We start from the raw sequence: 14,862 nt of genomic DNA on the forward strand, positions 1-14,862 counted from the left end.
GCGCATCGTGTCCTGCGAGTTCCCGAGATCAGCGAGAGCCTTCTTGAACTGATTGCCAAACTTGCCAGAGGATCACCGAGTCCGAGTATGGGTCGCCAGACGCCACGCTATGCGTGAAGTTGAGCGAGGAAGCATCGAATCTCTTGCCCAATGTGTTACGTTTGTTGACCTTGTGCAGAGAGATGCCGAGACCGGGATGGTTGATCGACGGAGAGTTGTAGTTCAGATTCCTGACATAGCTTGCGGCCGCGGACGCAGACAGCGTGAGTGCTGCGAGGATGGCGAACTTCATCTTGACCCAAGTCTCGGCCCACCGCAAGTGACTGGATATGGCAGACAAGCTCCTCTCGAGCGGATTGGAAAGTGTGCAGGAACCGCATGGCTTTTGAGACTCTCTTGACAATCGAGCCGATCTCTTCTTCGTCCCTGACGTGGCATGGATATCGTCAATGGCAGTACTCGGACACATGAGAGCTCAGTGGCGGTCTACCAATGACCGGCGACGTATTAGCCATGCTTCCCATAGCTTATCGGTGTAAGCAATGCGGCGAGGCAGTTCTCGGAGAGGTTTGGCGAGGCTCGATGTTGTTTCTGGAAGGTGTTGTTAGAATGCGGAGATCTCCAGCTCGCACGTGTTGCGGATGGCCGTGCGTGGTTGGGGCTGAGACAATCGCAGCTGCAGGCGTAGGCTGGATATCGTGCGGGGCACTCTCTCGATTTGTGGGTTGTTCAGTCGACCGGCAGTCAAAAGAAAGCACTGTTTGTTCTTGTCAACGCGTTGTGAGCGTACGGCATGCACAGAAGTGGGAGACGCCGACCTCACAGCCTCGCTTCACGGACCAACTGAAGCCGACTGGGTCATGAACAACGAGCAGAAAGGTGAGATAGGTGTAGAAGAGAAGTATAACTACACCAGAACTGCATATTGCTACAGCGAGCCCATCATGAGCAGATCTTCCCGTCCTTTCCACATATACCCAAGGAAGAAGATACCAGGCCATTACCACTACCGCCTACTCTCCACCCCCAGCACACCCGTGTTCCGCCCTTGCAGACTCTCGCCAACCCTGTCAGCGAAGCCCTTGAGACCCGAACTCGCCGTCCGCTTCCTAGGACTTCGGAATGTGGGTTTCTGCCGCTCTCGCACCTCCTCTGTCGACTCTTCAGCCAAGACGCCGATGCCGCCACTTTGAGTGTCGTCGAGAATTTGTTGTCGGCTGGACAATGCTTGAATGGCTGCCTTGCCGGCGGGTATACGAGGTTCGGTGACACTCTGTGCAGTCCTTGCTGCGGAAGAGGTGTTGTTGACATCGTAGGGCTCAGCGTTCACGGCAGAAACGCTGTCTCTCGGCCTCGATGCAGTTACAGCCTTCGCATCGGCGTCGACCTTCTTCTGCGCCGCGATCTTCGCACGCTCGTATCGCGCGCTCACGTCGCCGCCTGTCCACTTCGTGCCAAGCAGTTGATCCCAGAAGGTGAAGAAAGGTTGGGAGAAGTTAGTCTTGATACCCCAGCTCTGGTGGTGCACGTCGTGGTAGCCGGCGTTGTTGCTCGTTAAGTGCTGCAGCGGGTCCCATGGGAATGCATACCCGCAGTGGTCGTCCACGGTCTTGATGGTGGCGCACGTGAAGAGCCACATCGATTGCCTTACAGTCAAGCCACTGATCAAGTATGCCAGCCCCGTTCCAACAGTATCAAGGAACAGGCCTTCTAGAGGGTGGTTGTAGAGCGCACCGTAGGCGTATGGCACGTAGAGCCTGTGGTGTCGCGAGTGCAGCGTGGTGTAGAGCCACTTGTTCATGTGCATGCCCCGGTGTACAAAGTATTGGTATGTGTCGACGATGCAGATCGCGAGGAGGAATTGGCAAGCCGGGACGATTATATGGTAGACCGCATTTGCGGCCGTTAGTTCCCACTGCGCGAACGCAGGAGCTGTCGATTGGCCGGAGAGTAACTCTGTCGGGTAGAAGCCGCCTGAGAGCATGCCGGCCAATATCGAGTTGTCGCTCCCTAGCTTCTCAACCAGCCCTGCCGAGTCAACTCCCAGTGTTGCGAGCAGTGCTGGAATGCCCCTCTGTGCCAGTCTGATCCGCCCCGCCCAAACGGCCACATCGTGCTCTTCACTTCCATAGGTTGGCACGCCTTCGAAATACGCCAGACCCAGTCCGAATGCCGTCTGCACGAGCTGTTGTATGATCACATCACGGAAAACATCCCACCGACTGGCATGATTCCTCTTCAGCACTTCCGCCGGCGTGTGTAGCCTGTGCTGCGGGAACAGATCGTATTCATCGATAAGGTGGAAGAGCAGCGAAAACGCCCAGTACGCGATAATAGGTAGCGCGAGCACGAGATGTTGGTCCGCGATGCCTGGTATGAGGGACGGTTGCGGTTTGAGTGTGTAAGGTGGTGGTGTCGGGATGTCGTAAGCGTTCACCGGTGCGGTCGTATTGTCAAACATGCTCGCGGCGGTGATATGTTATGTTGTAGAGGCGCCCTCCGGCGCAGGTTTATCGCTCGCCCAGTCGTCCGCTCGGTGTTGTAGTGGTCGCTGATCAGGAGGCGTTCAGCTCGGAGTCGCGCGGGAGGTCCGGTATGAGATCGCTAAGGGTATTAGTAAGTTGTTGTTTGGTTGTTGTGGAAGGAGCGTATGCGGTCAATCGTAATTAGGTGTATAGGTGTATCGTGGAAGGGAGAGTCGAGAAGGAAGCGGGCAAGCAAAGTCAACGCCGCCGCCGTGACGCTTCGCCTTGTGCATGGACCCTGGGCAGCGGTAGACAGCGGATCGGGTGGCAAATTGGCGAGATTTGGCGCTGATGCGATCTCGGGAATGGTCCCAAGGCCGATGCGCTATCGATAGGCTGGACCGTCGTCATCAATTGAGCCTCATCGACTGTCTGTATGTATACCAAGACTTGGGCACGCTTATTGGAGTATATCACGTCAACCATGGACGACGCCTGCGCAACCTGCGCCCAGAAGTACGACAGCGGTCTCGATCCAGCATCAGAAAAACCGCTGCTTCCAGGAAGACATCTAGACTGCTGCGGCAGGTCGATATGCTCGAGATGTCTTAACCAGAACAAGCGGTACGAGTCATACTGTCCTTATTGCCAGATATCTTCGGAGCCTTCGTCGTTGCCACAAGGACTACGAGATCCGCCGGCATACTCGAGTCTTGATGATCGAATACCGACATCCTCGAACGAAAAGGACGAGCTACCAGCGTACTCCCAGCATGAGCCTGTGCGGACAACGGAGAAGGAGAGCGAACAGCCAGCACAGGATGTGCTTCATTTCGTGACGCCGGATGACAGTATACAATCGCTAAGCTTAGCGTATGGTGTACCGGCCAACGTTCTTAGGAAGACCAACAATGTCTACCAGGACAATCTACTGCAGGGACGGCGAACTGTTTTGATACCTGGAGAGTACTACAAGGGTGGCGTCTCGTTATCGCCAAGACCTATCGAAGGCGAAGAGGAAGAAATGAAGAAGCAGAAATTACGACGGTGGATGGTAGGTTGCAAGGTAGCAGAGTAAGTCTTCTCCCGTTAGAGCGATCTTCGTCTGGCCTCCAGAGCTGATAAAGCTGACGAAGTATTCCTCTCCACCTCAGATATGACGTCGCAGTCTTATACCTGCAGCAAGCAGACTGGAATCTAGAAGCAGCGATAGAGGCGTATAAAGATGATGAGAGATGGGAGAAAGAGCATCCCATCGAAGCGAAGCAAAAGATCAAGAACGGCAAGGCGAAAGATGCTGGTATGAGGAGATTTGTCGGAGGCGGGAAGTGAACAACAGATGGTGTATCCCGTCTCAGAGGTGCAGACAGTCGCTGTGGGAACACCCCGCCAACATAGTGTCAGTGGGGTGCATGCTTGGTCACTGGCAGCGACGGAGGTACTCGCGGCCGAACGACGACTACAGGCGCCGTTCTCCAACCAACAAGCCATCCGTGGCTCACCCGGAGTCTTCCAGTTGATGCGAACCTGAATGCGGTCCCGCGAGCGGGACGTGCCCGAGTCGACTACGGCGCTTCTCCTTGCCGAATCGACCTAGGAAATCGACCGTCAAGACATGAGAAACTCGATGACCGACCCGCGGCGACTTCAGAGGAGAGGTGTATCGCAAAGATTGTGTAAACTACATGTACCTATAGCTGTATCATATTCTACCACCAACCAGGTCGTCCATCGATCCATCTCTACGCCTTCGACACTTCTTTCGCTAGTGGAACGTTCTGAGTGCCCGCTTCCGGCAGAGCCTCATGCTTGACCTCGATTCCCTCCTCAACGATAGCGCGCTCTTGGCTCTCGCTCAACTCGTCCATGTTGAGAGTGATTTTGGGTCCAGTGAACCTGTCTCGATGTTAGCAAGCAGCTTATCCAGCGTCGTAGGTCTTTGACATACCATTTCCGAGCATCGATGAAATAATACGCCAGCGCTCCCAGCCACACTGCCCCATTAATAACGATCGTATAATTCATGCTCGAAGGTGTAGGATCCGGCCCGCCGACCGGGAACATGCTCAGCATCGTGCCGAAGACCAAGAAGACGATAGCGGTCCATGCGAGCGGAATGCTGAAGCGTCCAGTGTAGACGGGACCTGGAAATAGTAGATGAACGGCGTCAGCATTCTGTCATTTCTACACAGTAGGAGAGGGAGGCAGTGTCGGCTACTGTGCCCTAGACCAATCCACCGGCTTTAGAGGCGAAATGCCCTTTAGACGTCACTTCAGCCGGTAAACTCTAAGTCCTTCATTTCTAAGACACAGTAGCGACATGTTCCATCCAGATGTACTTACCGGGCTTGAACTTTGATCTCCCCCAGACGATACGGCAGAAGATCGGTGTCCCCCAAGCGACGTTGTTGCCAGCGACAGCTAGCGAGAAGAGCGCCTGAGCAGCGGCCGGAGCAATTAGAGACAGCAATCCGAGGACAGCAGCGATGGCAACGCAGAACCAGATCGCGCGGAAAGGGATATACCCAAGTCGAGTGCTGATGACTCGAATATACGGGCTGAACGGCAGCGCGCCATCTCTACTGAAGGCCCAGCTCTGACGGGAGACCGCCACCAGGATCGACAGGCCCATCAAGAACTGCACGATGAAGAGAAGCGTCATGAGGCCAATGGCTCCAGATTTTCCAATCGCATCGTAGTAGATCTGCGCCATCGGCTGCCCGAACTTGGTGCCGGTCAGACTTTCGAGGTCGGGAGACATACAGGCTGCGAGGACGATGACGATGATCCAGCCGAAGAGCCAGCAGGAGCCGATGGACATGAGGATGCCGTAGGGGACGGCTTTGGTGGCGTTGGCGGCTTCTTCGGACATGTGGACGCAGGAGTCGAAGCCTGGATTCTCAAGATTAGCAGGCGTTGCTCGTTACTCGGGAGAAGGAGCAATCGTCTCACCTCCAATCGTCCATATCGGACTCAACCACGCAAGCATGAACGTCCATCCCGTCGGCCATGCTGTCAGATTCGACATCTTCGTGAAGATGAACTCAGCATCGTTCCGCTGCGATGCCCGTCCGATTGGCAGAGCGATGATCGTCGCAAAGATCAGGATAAAGTTCATGACAACAAAAGCAGTCTGAAGCTTCCCCATGATCTTTGACATCGTGGAGGCGAGTATACCATGGCAAATGACACAGCCCAGGAAGACAGCATAGACGATGCCGTTGGAGGGCGCCCATTCGCCGTCTTTGGCGATCACTACGACGCTCAACAGCATCAGAGCGAAGCCGTAGTCGATGGAGCAAAGACCGCCGACCAAGCCAAGGGTATTCGAGTAGCCGACGAGGAAGGAAAGAGCGTTGCGGCTGGATGGCGATGCGAAGTAATGGGTCCACCAATACAGTCCACCGCTCGTTGGCATGGCGGAACCGAGATCTGCCATTGCTAGTCCGACAACGAACTGTACTCGTTGGATGGCTCGTCAGCAGTGGCTGGGTGTGAGCCCGACTCCATTTTGGCTATACGTACGATGAACATTGAGGCCAGGAACCAAGACCACACCATCCCAGCCGGGCCAGCTGGAATTGAGTAGGCCAGGGTACTTGCAATGCTGGGAAGTAGGCCCATGATGCTGAAAGCTATGCCGAAGACCTCAATCATCGTAAAGTTTCGTCGTAGCTTGTTGAAAGGCGAGACTCAGCACACATCGCCCGATCCGAATGCGGTTCAAACATACCTCTTGCTTGTATCCGAGCTTTGCTAGATGAGACTCAGCAGTGTCCGTCACGAATTATCTCGGAATGCAAGCATACCAAGCATTGCAGCGTCATCCTCATTGGCGAGGCCCGAGTCAACTGCGGTTTGCGAAGCTCGACGATGCTTCTCCTCGCCTACTGGGGATTCTCCTGACATCTTGACTGCTGTTGGAGGACTTTTGAGGAAAGAGGATGAAGAGAACGCAGACAGTACGAAAGACAGAGATGGTCAAACCATGCTACGCTTACCGCATTGCTGTGATATATACTTGCGTCGGCTAGCCATGCGGTGATCACGCCTCAGCTTGCTGCTTTGGAGCTTGACGCGAGCGATAAGGCGAGGTCGAGAGATAGGCGATGCTTCCCCTCCTGTCGTGACGATCCTGGAGCCAATGGCTGTCGGCGGGTGGTATACTCGGCATCCGCCTGCATATAGTGATGTGTTTCATATCGCGAACGGTCTTTGAGCTTCGACACGGTGGTGTAGTTTGTCATTGCTTGTTCAAAAGTGTGTTAGGAGGTGAGGTCCAAATCGCTTGTGCCTGAGGCTAACGAGGCTCAAATTGGCTAGATCTTGGTCAGAGCGTTCTGTTGCTTCTTCAAGATACCTACAACAACGCCTTCTTGAGACCACCGCTCGAAGATCTGCGGAGATGTTGTCCAAACGCATGGTGAGTGCCTCATATCGCGGTATTGGCTTGTTACTAATGACAAGCAGCTGTCGCGGGAGGAGGAAGAAGAGATTGGCGAGGAGAAGGAAGTCCGCAAGGTCGACCAAGAAAGAATCAACCGCTTCAGTCGCATACACTCCCGTCAGAAAGCCCTGGAGGATGAGTTGAAGGGCAAGCAGGTAATTATCGCGAAGCGCCATGACTTCGGGCTCCGAAGCTGTACTGACCCGCCACCAGAAAGACAAGGAGGATCTAGAGGAGATATCCACAGAGCTGGAGCTTGCGGATGAGGACGAGAAAGTGCCGTATGCATCGATCTGTGTTTCCACTTGGAGGCAGGACACTGATCGACCACAGCTACAAGATTGGCGAAACGTTTTTCAACCTTCCCATTCCAGAGGTCCAGGAGCTCCTGTCTTCATCTGTTGAGAGGATAGACGGAGAAGTCACAACGCTCGAAGAACGAATCAGCGAGATCAGCGAGGAGATGTCAGACCTGAAGAGTGCTCTCTATGGGCGATTCGGTCGGAGCATCAACCTGGAAGCTTGAAGTGGCGCAGGACTTGAGAGCTGTTCTACTACAGACGGCTACCAACTCAGTCCTCGGGATATGAGCTCGCCAAACATGCCTCGACCGTGGGAATACACTGCACTCCTCCTGCTGCTCCTCGTCCTGTTCAGCTCATCCTAATCAAGGCTCCGGGATCGGGCATTGGGTGTCCATGCGGAAGTGGCACTGATGCGCAGCTACGAACGACGACCACACTTGAATCGCAGTCGCAAGGTCATCTCGTGCCTTTCAAATGCATTGAGCTTGCATCGATTTCGTGCCGTTATGCAGAACCAAGCAAACGCCTCACGACCGCGAAAGGAAAAGCATGCCGTTACCCGCGTGCCGATAGCCGTTTCTGAGAGGCGATCGTCAACTAGGTCAAGCAGATCAATCCACCTCATTCTCCAAACTCGACATCTTCACCTTCTCCAAGCACTTCCAACCCGTATCCATTCAGTTTCTCAGTACACCATCGCTTTCAATTCTTATCGAGGTTGCAGTCGTTCGCCATGAGTGCCAAGGGCGAGCGGGCAGCGTCACCAACACCCTCGGCTAATTCTTATTCCCGTGAGCTGAAGGAATAATGGAAGACATTGGATGGACACTTACCACTTACAGAACGAGACAACGACAAAGGAAACCTGTCACTTCACGCAGAACAAAAATCAGATGACGAAAAGCTGGCCACCTCTAGAGACACTTCCGGTGATGTATCCCCAGCACCAAGCAATGATGGCCAAACCGAGGACGATACGAACATCATCTCGTTTACGCAAGATGATCCCACCAATCCGTACAACTGGTCGCGGAAGAAGAAGATCTATGTTGTTGTCACTGCCATGGTGATGGTTCTGAACAGCACAATGGGCAGTGCTTTGCCTAGTGGGGCAACAGGCGCTACGTCCAGGTATTACGATGTGGAAAGCGATGAGCTTCTGGTTCTGCCGGTGTCTATCTATTTGATAGGGTATATCCTCGGCCCTATGATCTTTGCGCCGTTGAGCGAGTAAGTCCAGTTAGAGGTCGCAACGATCAAGCCAGGTCGTCCATTGCTGACCCGCTCCAGGTCATATGGCCGCAAAATCGTGATGATCTGCACCTTCATCATGTTCACAATCTTCGTCATGGCCTGCGCCGTAGCTCCGACATTTGCGAGCCTTGTCGTCTTCCGCATGTTTACAGGCATCGGTGCTTCGACGCCTGTCTCAGTTATCGGCGGGATATTGGCGGACATGTACAGTACCTCTCGAGCTCGTGGCATGGCCATCACAGCATTCATGGCAGCAACGACTTGGGGTCCGCTGCTGGGCCCACTGCTCTCGGGTTACATCACGATGTACATATCCTGGAGATGGGTGTACTGGGTTGAGCTCATGTTTGCTGGAGCTACGTGGCCGTTTTTGCTCTTCATGTCCGAGACTTATGGACCTGTCATCCTCCGACGAAGAGCGAAGAAGCTCCGGAAGGAGACCGGGGATCACAAGATCAAGGCTCCCTCCGAGCTGGAGAAGCAAGATCTGTGGGAGTTGATCACGACCGTGCTGACAAGGCCGATTCGGATGATGCTGTTCGAGGCCATTGTGTCGTCCACTTGCTTGTTCCTTTCTCTGGAATATGGGATATTCTACAGTGAGTCAGCGATTCTTCCATTCTGTTTCATGGTTCTGACATCTTGGCAGTCTTCTTCCAGGCATTCGACCCCATATTCGCTGATACGTACGGTTTCACCCCCGGCCAAGTCGGCCTCGCCTTTCTACCAATTGGCGTAGGATCGATCTTCGCCGCTGCTATATATTTGTGGTGGGACTACTATCTCGATCGAGCTCGGAACAAGCCCACACCACCTGCTTGGTCGCGGAAGGAGGAGTTCGTCCGATTGCCGCTGGCCTGTCTTGGAGGGCCATTGATCGTGATCAGCCTGTTCTGGCTGGGTTGGACAGCTCGTGCCGATATCCACTGGATAGTTCCCATCCTAGCAGTACTGCCGTTTGGGATCGGCTTCCTACTCATCTTCATGGCCTTGATCAACTACGTCGTTGACGCTTATGAGATCTACGCAGCCAGCGCTATGGGCGCCACATCAGCCGCCCGGAGTGTCTTCGGTGTCGTTCTCCCGTTCGCATCAAGCCCGATGTACGCGACACTTGGAGTTCCTTGGGCATGCACTCTCTTGGGTATCCTCTCCGCATTGATGTGTCTGATACCTTTTGTGTTTATCAAGTATGGAGAGAAGATCCGCAGCAATAGCAAGTTCTGTCAGGAACTGAAGAAGAAGAAGGCTGACGGGGAGGAGAAGCAGAGAAGGCTGTGGGAGCGACAACGAAGTCGGCAGGAGCCGGACTTGGAGAAGGGAACATAAGCGTCAGCGTCGTCATTGCATCAGCATCAGCATCAGCATCAGCATCAACATCATGATAGACTCATCAGCAGACTCTCGACCGCGTTGCAGGTAGGACTCTGCCCCAAAATGTTCTCTAGAACTCGGGTTGTCTTGTGGTGTCATGGCTGAAATAGGTACACCTCTGCTTCGACATGCTTCAAATCTTCGAAAGTCATCAATGACTTGATTAGCATTTCGGATGAGTCGCAAGCTGCTCGAGATGGCATGATAAGGGAAGACATCGCGTGCGCCATCGAAGGCTATTCTACTGCCCCAGATTCCATACGTTACCCGGCTTCTGGAGATTGCACCTCTCGTTGGTACACCACTTTTGGGTGCCACTCGTCGGTTCGCACAGCATCTGCTTGACCAGGGAGCTTACGACGATTGTAACCACTTGTTCTGCTCCGACATACGTTGAATGTTATACGACCGACAGAGTGCCATCCGATCCAGCGGATCGATTGTTCTTGTGTCTGTACCTTGCAGCGTGGAATCTAGAAGGTCGAAGCCGATTCCTCGAAATTCCCCTAGCAACCTGGAGTATCCTTGCACGCTGCAGTGGGGTTTGCTAACGCGGTACTTTCTTCCAACTCTCGTTTGGCAAAGAGGGTCAAAAGGGTCGGAAGGAGATTAATCGAAGCTTGCGGCAGAAGAAAAGTCAAAGGCTCGCTGATGGCGCCGAGGGGCGGGCTGACTCTGAGGTGGGATTCCTAGGTTTATTGGCTGGCTCGGCTGGCAACCAGCGTCAGGATTCCAGGGCAAAAGTTAACGACAGGGTGGGGGGCAATCAGCAAAGGATTTGGAGCGATCGCACTGCAGGGACAGTCAAGAGCCGTGGAAGGAGTCGACGAAGCCATGTGCTTTCGACATCGTCCAACCTGCACCTGCATATACTTGAGTGCAGATTATATGTGGAGTGCTGTGCATTCAAAGTGTGGCACAACGGTAATTGGATCTCGAGCTTGGACGGGTGGACGTCTCTCCGTCAACTCGACGGCATCTTGGGCGAATGGTTTCCGCATTCATGCCACCGGCCATGCAAACCCCGTGTACCTTGCACGGCACACCGGGGCCCTAGCTTCGTTAACGGGCACTGCAGCCTTACTTGCTGGCCAGCCTTCCCTGTCTACAGATCCGTCGCCATAGTCCACCTACTTCATTCGTTGATAGGAGAGTGCTGCAGTCATCTCCCCTCCACGGTTTCTATACCACAGACTGGAATAGCATATTCTCTGCCAGTGGACCAGACTTTGTTGTCGTCCGTACTGCAGTACATACGGCCCCTCAATCTACACCGGTCGAGCCCACGATGTGCTGAAGAGAGGTCCCGTCTCATTCAACACCCACCTCGCCTCAGATTTGGTACTTGGTAGCGCTACCTGCTGGACCCATGGAGTTTGATCAGTCGTATAACAGGTATAGCGACCTCGAGTCCCCCGTTCAAGGGATGCGTGTACTCATCACGACAGCAGTGTGCCGCTAGATTGGAGCTTCCCCAGTCCAGCTACTCCCTCGAACGGCTCGTTCAGTCAGCATCCCTACCAGACCCCGAAAGAGAACGCATACTCGTCCCATTTCCACGATGCCTTCACCACTCCGCACATGTTCCCACAGAACACACCACATGCCCAATATCCGACATCGACCCCAGTCCAGAGACCGCAATCATCCTCGGATACTCTAAGGTCGAACTACTATGCGAACATACAAGCAGTGGGTAGCAATGGGGGCGGAACGAACATGCCACCGCCTGGCACAATGCTCAGTCCAACATACGGGAATACGCAAGCAGCGTCCATGCAGCTGGCATTGAACACATCTTTCGACTCCACACAAATGCAGACACCTCCTCCCACACGGGGCACTTCTGCGAGAAAGCCTCAGCAGGACCAGCAGATCGCGTTCGGCACACCATCGACCATCGCTTCTCGCCGATTCATGACGCCCCAGCATGCAGCTGTTCTACATAGCAACGCGCCAGCAGCACAGCAGACGCCGATGCAGTACCCGCAGCTCCAATTCTCGCCCGACATGTATAACTTTGCGAATCCGGGCCCGGCTTCAGCGCCCGTGGCATCGCAGTCGACCTTTCTGTGGGCACAAGCTGGGAGCCCTATGCAGCCTGTGCCTGGTAACAGTCTTGAGGATCCCTTTGCACCTGCAAGATTCGATGCAGGATGGTCAATGGAGGGCTCGCAACACTCCAACGCGCAAGCGATGAGCTTTGATACACCAGCCATGAACAGCTTTCCAGTGCAGGCCCCACATCCTCGACCTGCTTCTGCTACGGTAGCACCGGGAAGCAATCCACTGTCCAGCATGGCTAATCATGCGTCGATGGGTGTGGATCCGTCGCTGTTGTACAGCTCGCCTATACGTCCCATTGTCAGGTCCAATAGTCGAACGAACATGAGACATGCTGAAGATGCAAGCATCGGCAGGAGCGCATCAGCGACGCATCAACGGTCGGACACGCTCTTGTCGAACACCACTACTTCATCTCAGCTATCGTCGAGCTTGCAACGCAGTAACACGGCCGGCACTGCGAGGCCGAAGAGCATGTATACGTCGATGAGTGCGACAGAGGCAATTAGTCGGAGCGGCAGCTTCAACCATGTCACCCGGACAGCTTCTCCGGTGAAGCGTCTTGGTCGACCACCCCTTGGTTCGATATCCGAAGGCAAGCCGAGACATCGAGCTTCCGTCATTTTGACAATTGACGAGAACGGGCGAGCTCGCACGGAGACTACACGGGCGGAAGAGAGTCCGACTCGATCCATTCGCGAACGCTATCCAGCGTTGTTCGATAGCGACTCGAGTGATGAGGACTCAGATGGGAGTGACAAGACTCCGAGCCGACCTTCGTCTTTCATCTTTGACAAGCGTGACGAGCGCAGGGCGAAAGCTGCGAGGCTGGATCCTCCGGTAGAGAATCTGGAAGGTCTGAGCATCCCACGGTCTTCTTCTGCTGCCTCAATGAAGAAGGGAGTGCCACCGTCACGTGCAGCTGTCGCGGCCGCCGCCCAGCTTCGGAGGCAAGGTAGTCTTCGAAGGAGTACGTCGAGCCGCAACTCGAACCGCCGCAGTGTGACGACGACTTCGATCGATACATGCCCGATGGATTTTTCGGCGTGCTCTCAGCAGGCTGGGGGTGCGAACGAGGACTCGCAGCAGTCAGGATTCGGTCCGGGCTGGGCTGCACATACAGAAAGCTTTGAAGTGCCTTCTTCTCGTGCTGAATCAACACTTGAAGCCCACAACAGACGCTGGAGCATCATGTCCGGCCACCCATCCCCCCAGGAACAGCAAGGATCATTTCCAGGTGGCCAGCAATATCATCCGATGCGTCCGCCTTCGCAAGGCCAGGTGAAAATTCACTGTGCATGTGGCAACCAGACTGCCACCGACCGAATGCTGCAGTGTCAGTCTTGTACCCATTGGATCCATGCAGCCTGTGCCGGTCACCGCGGGCCTGCTCCATTCAAGTGCTTCTTATGCACCCGGCCTCCGCCGGGTCGACCTCGAGTTTCTTCAAGGCGGTGGTAATCTCAGTGCTAGAGAGTGGCTACCTTGGGTCTAGGATTCATACGCGCAAGCTTTTGGATTATCTTGAAGTGTGGCTTCACCTAAGCATCTGTCATTTCTCGAGCTGATGATGCAGGCTCCTGCTGTTCGGTTGTTTCAAGTTGGACTGGTTCATATTGGCTCAATACCCAAGAATGATCGCGGGCTGGGGACAAAGCGATGTGTATGGCTGTCGGAACATCTTCTGTTCGAATATACCGCAATGTTTGGCTGCTACGATTCGCCGTAACTAGTGTAGAAGTAAAGTATCATCGCAAGAATGCTTGCGTTCCACCCACACTTCAATCGCCCTTGTCCAACTGCCACGACTGTATGACGACGCTGCGTAGGTCTAACATGATCGATGAAAGAATTAAGTGTGATTGCAATTGGTTCAGCTGTCGTCCTGGCATAGTCGAAATTGATCGCCAGCACATAAGGACGATGAGTATGCTTTCCACGTTGACGTGACATTACCGGTATCCACCTCGCCGGTATCAGCTCTATCTGTGAAGCGTTGGAGGCAGTAAAAGCTGGCAAAATATCACCTGACCGTCTGCTGGTGGTATGCTGATTCCGGGTATACCCGGTGTTGCCAGCCGTTGTCTACAGACATAACGACGAGGCAAAAGAAACAGCGAGCAGCAAGGGGCTCGAACCCTGTTAGGGATTAACACAAGCTGGAGAACCATTGGAAGCGATGCTACCTGCCTCAACCTTTGGTGTAGTTCGTTACCGAAAACCAACTGTTCAATCAGGATGAGTCCCAATTCAAAGGATAATGAGGTAGGTAGGACTAACCGCGCTACCATTGCGCCAACCACCCGGCGGATACTGCCGAGGTTTTATACTTTCGTATATTACAGCAGCTGGTTGCTGACGTCACACAGCTCTAGGAAAAGGGCTAGAACATGCAGAAGCTCTGGTAGATGTCGGAGGACAATAGACGGACATGGAGAGTGTTTCTCCGCCAAAACGGATATCTATTACGTCTTCCTGATTCTTGCTGTTGAACAGAGACTACCAGACACCTCTATTGCTCGAGACACTGAAGGAGAATATAGAGCAGAATAAAAGAAACATTGACAACGATGGAGAGAGCGAAATCCGGCCGTGGGGCCTTACCTCAGCCAAGCGGGTGAGGTGCGGAACTGTAGGAGCCTCCAAAGGTGGGAAAAGCTTACTGCTTGTGTCTCAATCATCACCGCCGAACGCCATACTGTCCGCTGAGTCGTTTGAGCGCACCGCGGTGCATGCTGGAGGTTTGGTTGCATCGTCTGTGGTGCAAAGAAACACATGCGGTCGACGCCAAGATGGCCAAAGCAGATTCCAACTAGTCCCAACTGGGAGGCTGTATGGACTTCCGCACAGGTATCCTCTCAGCTTCTCTCGAGACAACAACACTTGTTCTACGATATTCATGGGCGAGAAACTGCCATGCACAGGGCCACCTGTAGGTGAGAAAGGCCGTCAG

The 14,862-nt window shown here is 54.0% G+C and overlaps 6 protein-coding genes across 6 annotated transcripts; 4 read left to right on the forward strand and 2 right to left on the reverse strand.

Annotated features, from left to right (window-relative positions):
* Window positions 1–28: 28 nt before the first annotated feature.
* On the reverse strand, window positions 29–2,461 carry SUR2 (Sphingolipid C4-hydroxylase sur2; the record flags this gene model as incomplete). The annotated part of the gene is made up of 2 exons (XM_064806893.1): window positions 29–426; window positions 1,018–2,461. The coding sequence occupies 2 exons, from the start codon at window positions 2,459–2,461 to the stop codon at window positions 29–31; spliced, it is 1,842 nt and encodes a 613-aa protein (XP_064654709.1).
* A 488-nt stretch (window positions 2,462–2,949) lies between these two features.
* On the forward strand, window positions 2,950–3,797 carry LTR77_009668 (uncharacterized protein; the record flags this gene model as incomplete). The annotated part of the gene is made up of 2 exons (XM_064806894.1): window positions 2,950–3,539; window positions 3,620–3,797. 2 exons carry the CDS (start codon window positions 2,950–2,952, stop codon window positions 3,795–3,797), a joined length of 768 nt encoding a protein of 255 aa, XP_064654710.1.
* A 410-nt stretch (window positions 3,798–4,207) lies between these two features.
* Window positions 4,208–6,374, reverse strand: UGA4 (GABA-specific high-affinity permease; the record flags this gene model as incomplete). Its single annotated transcript, XM_064806895.1, has 7 exons — window positions 4,208–4,361; window positions 4,414–4,609; window positions 4,809–5,357; window positions 5,418–5,922; window positions 5,991–6,140; window positions 6,199–6,221; window positions 6,275–6,374. The coding sequence occupies 7 exons, from the start codon at window positions 6,372–6,374 to the stop codon at window positions 4,208–4,210; spliced, it is 1,677 nt and encodes a 558-aa protein (XP_064654711.1).
* Window positions 6,375–6,870: 496 nt separating this feature from the next.
* LTR77_009670 (uncharacterized protein) lies at window positions 6,871–7,438 on the forward strand (the record flags this gene model as incomplete). Its single annotated transcript, XM_064806896.1, has 4 exons — window positions 6,871–6,888; window positions 6,936–7,067; window positions 7,126–7,193; window positions 7,246–7,438. 4 exons carry the CDS (start codon window positions 6,871–6,873, stop codon window positions 7,436–7,438), a joined length of 411 nt encoding a protein of 136 aa, XP_064654712.1.
* Window positions 7,439–7,950: 512 nt separating this feature from the next.
* On the forward strand, window positions 7,951–9,800 carry LTR77_009671 (uncharacterized protein; the record flags this gene model as incomplete). Its single annotated transcript, XM_064806897.1, has 4 exons — window positions 7,951–8,008; window positions 8,060–8,447; window positions 8,508–9,070; window positions 9,121–9,800. The coding sequence occupies 4 exons, from the start codon at window positions 7,951–7,953 to the stop codon at window positions 9,798–9,800; spliced, it is 1,689 nt and encodes a 562-aa protein (XP_064654713.1).
* Window positions 9,801–11,426: 1,626 nt separating this feature from the next.
* Window positions 11,427–13,194, forward strand: LTR77_009672 (uncharacterized protein; the record flags this gene model as incomplete). Its single annotated transcript, XM_064806898.1, has 2 exons — window positions 11,427–13,102; window positions 13,125–13,194. 2 exons carry the CDS (start codon window positions 11,427–11,429, stop codon window positions 13,192–13,194), a joined length of 1,746 nt encoding a protein of 581 aa, XP_064654714.1.
* Window positions 13,195–14,862: the final 1,668 nt, after the last annotated feature.

This window comes from Saxophila tyrrhenica, assembly GCF_035928015.1.
Source record: "Saxophila tyrrhenica strain CCFEE 5935 chromosome Unknown scaffold_19, whole genome shotgun sequence".
NCBI lineage: Eukaryota > Fungi > Ascomycota > Dothideomycetes > Mycosphaerellales > Extremaceae > Saxophila > Saxophila tyrrhenica.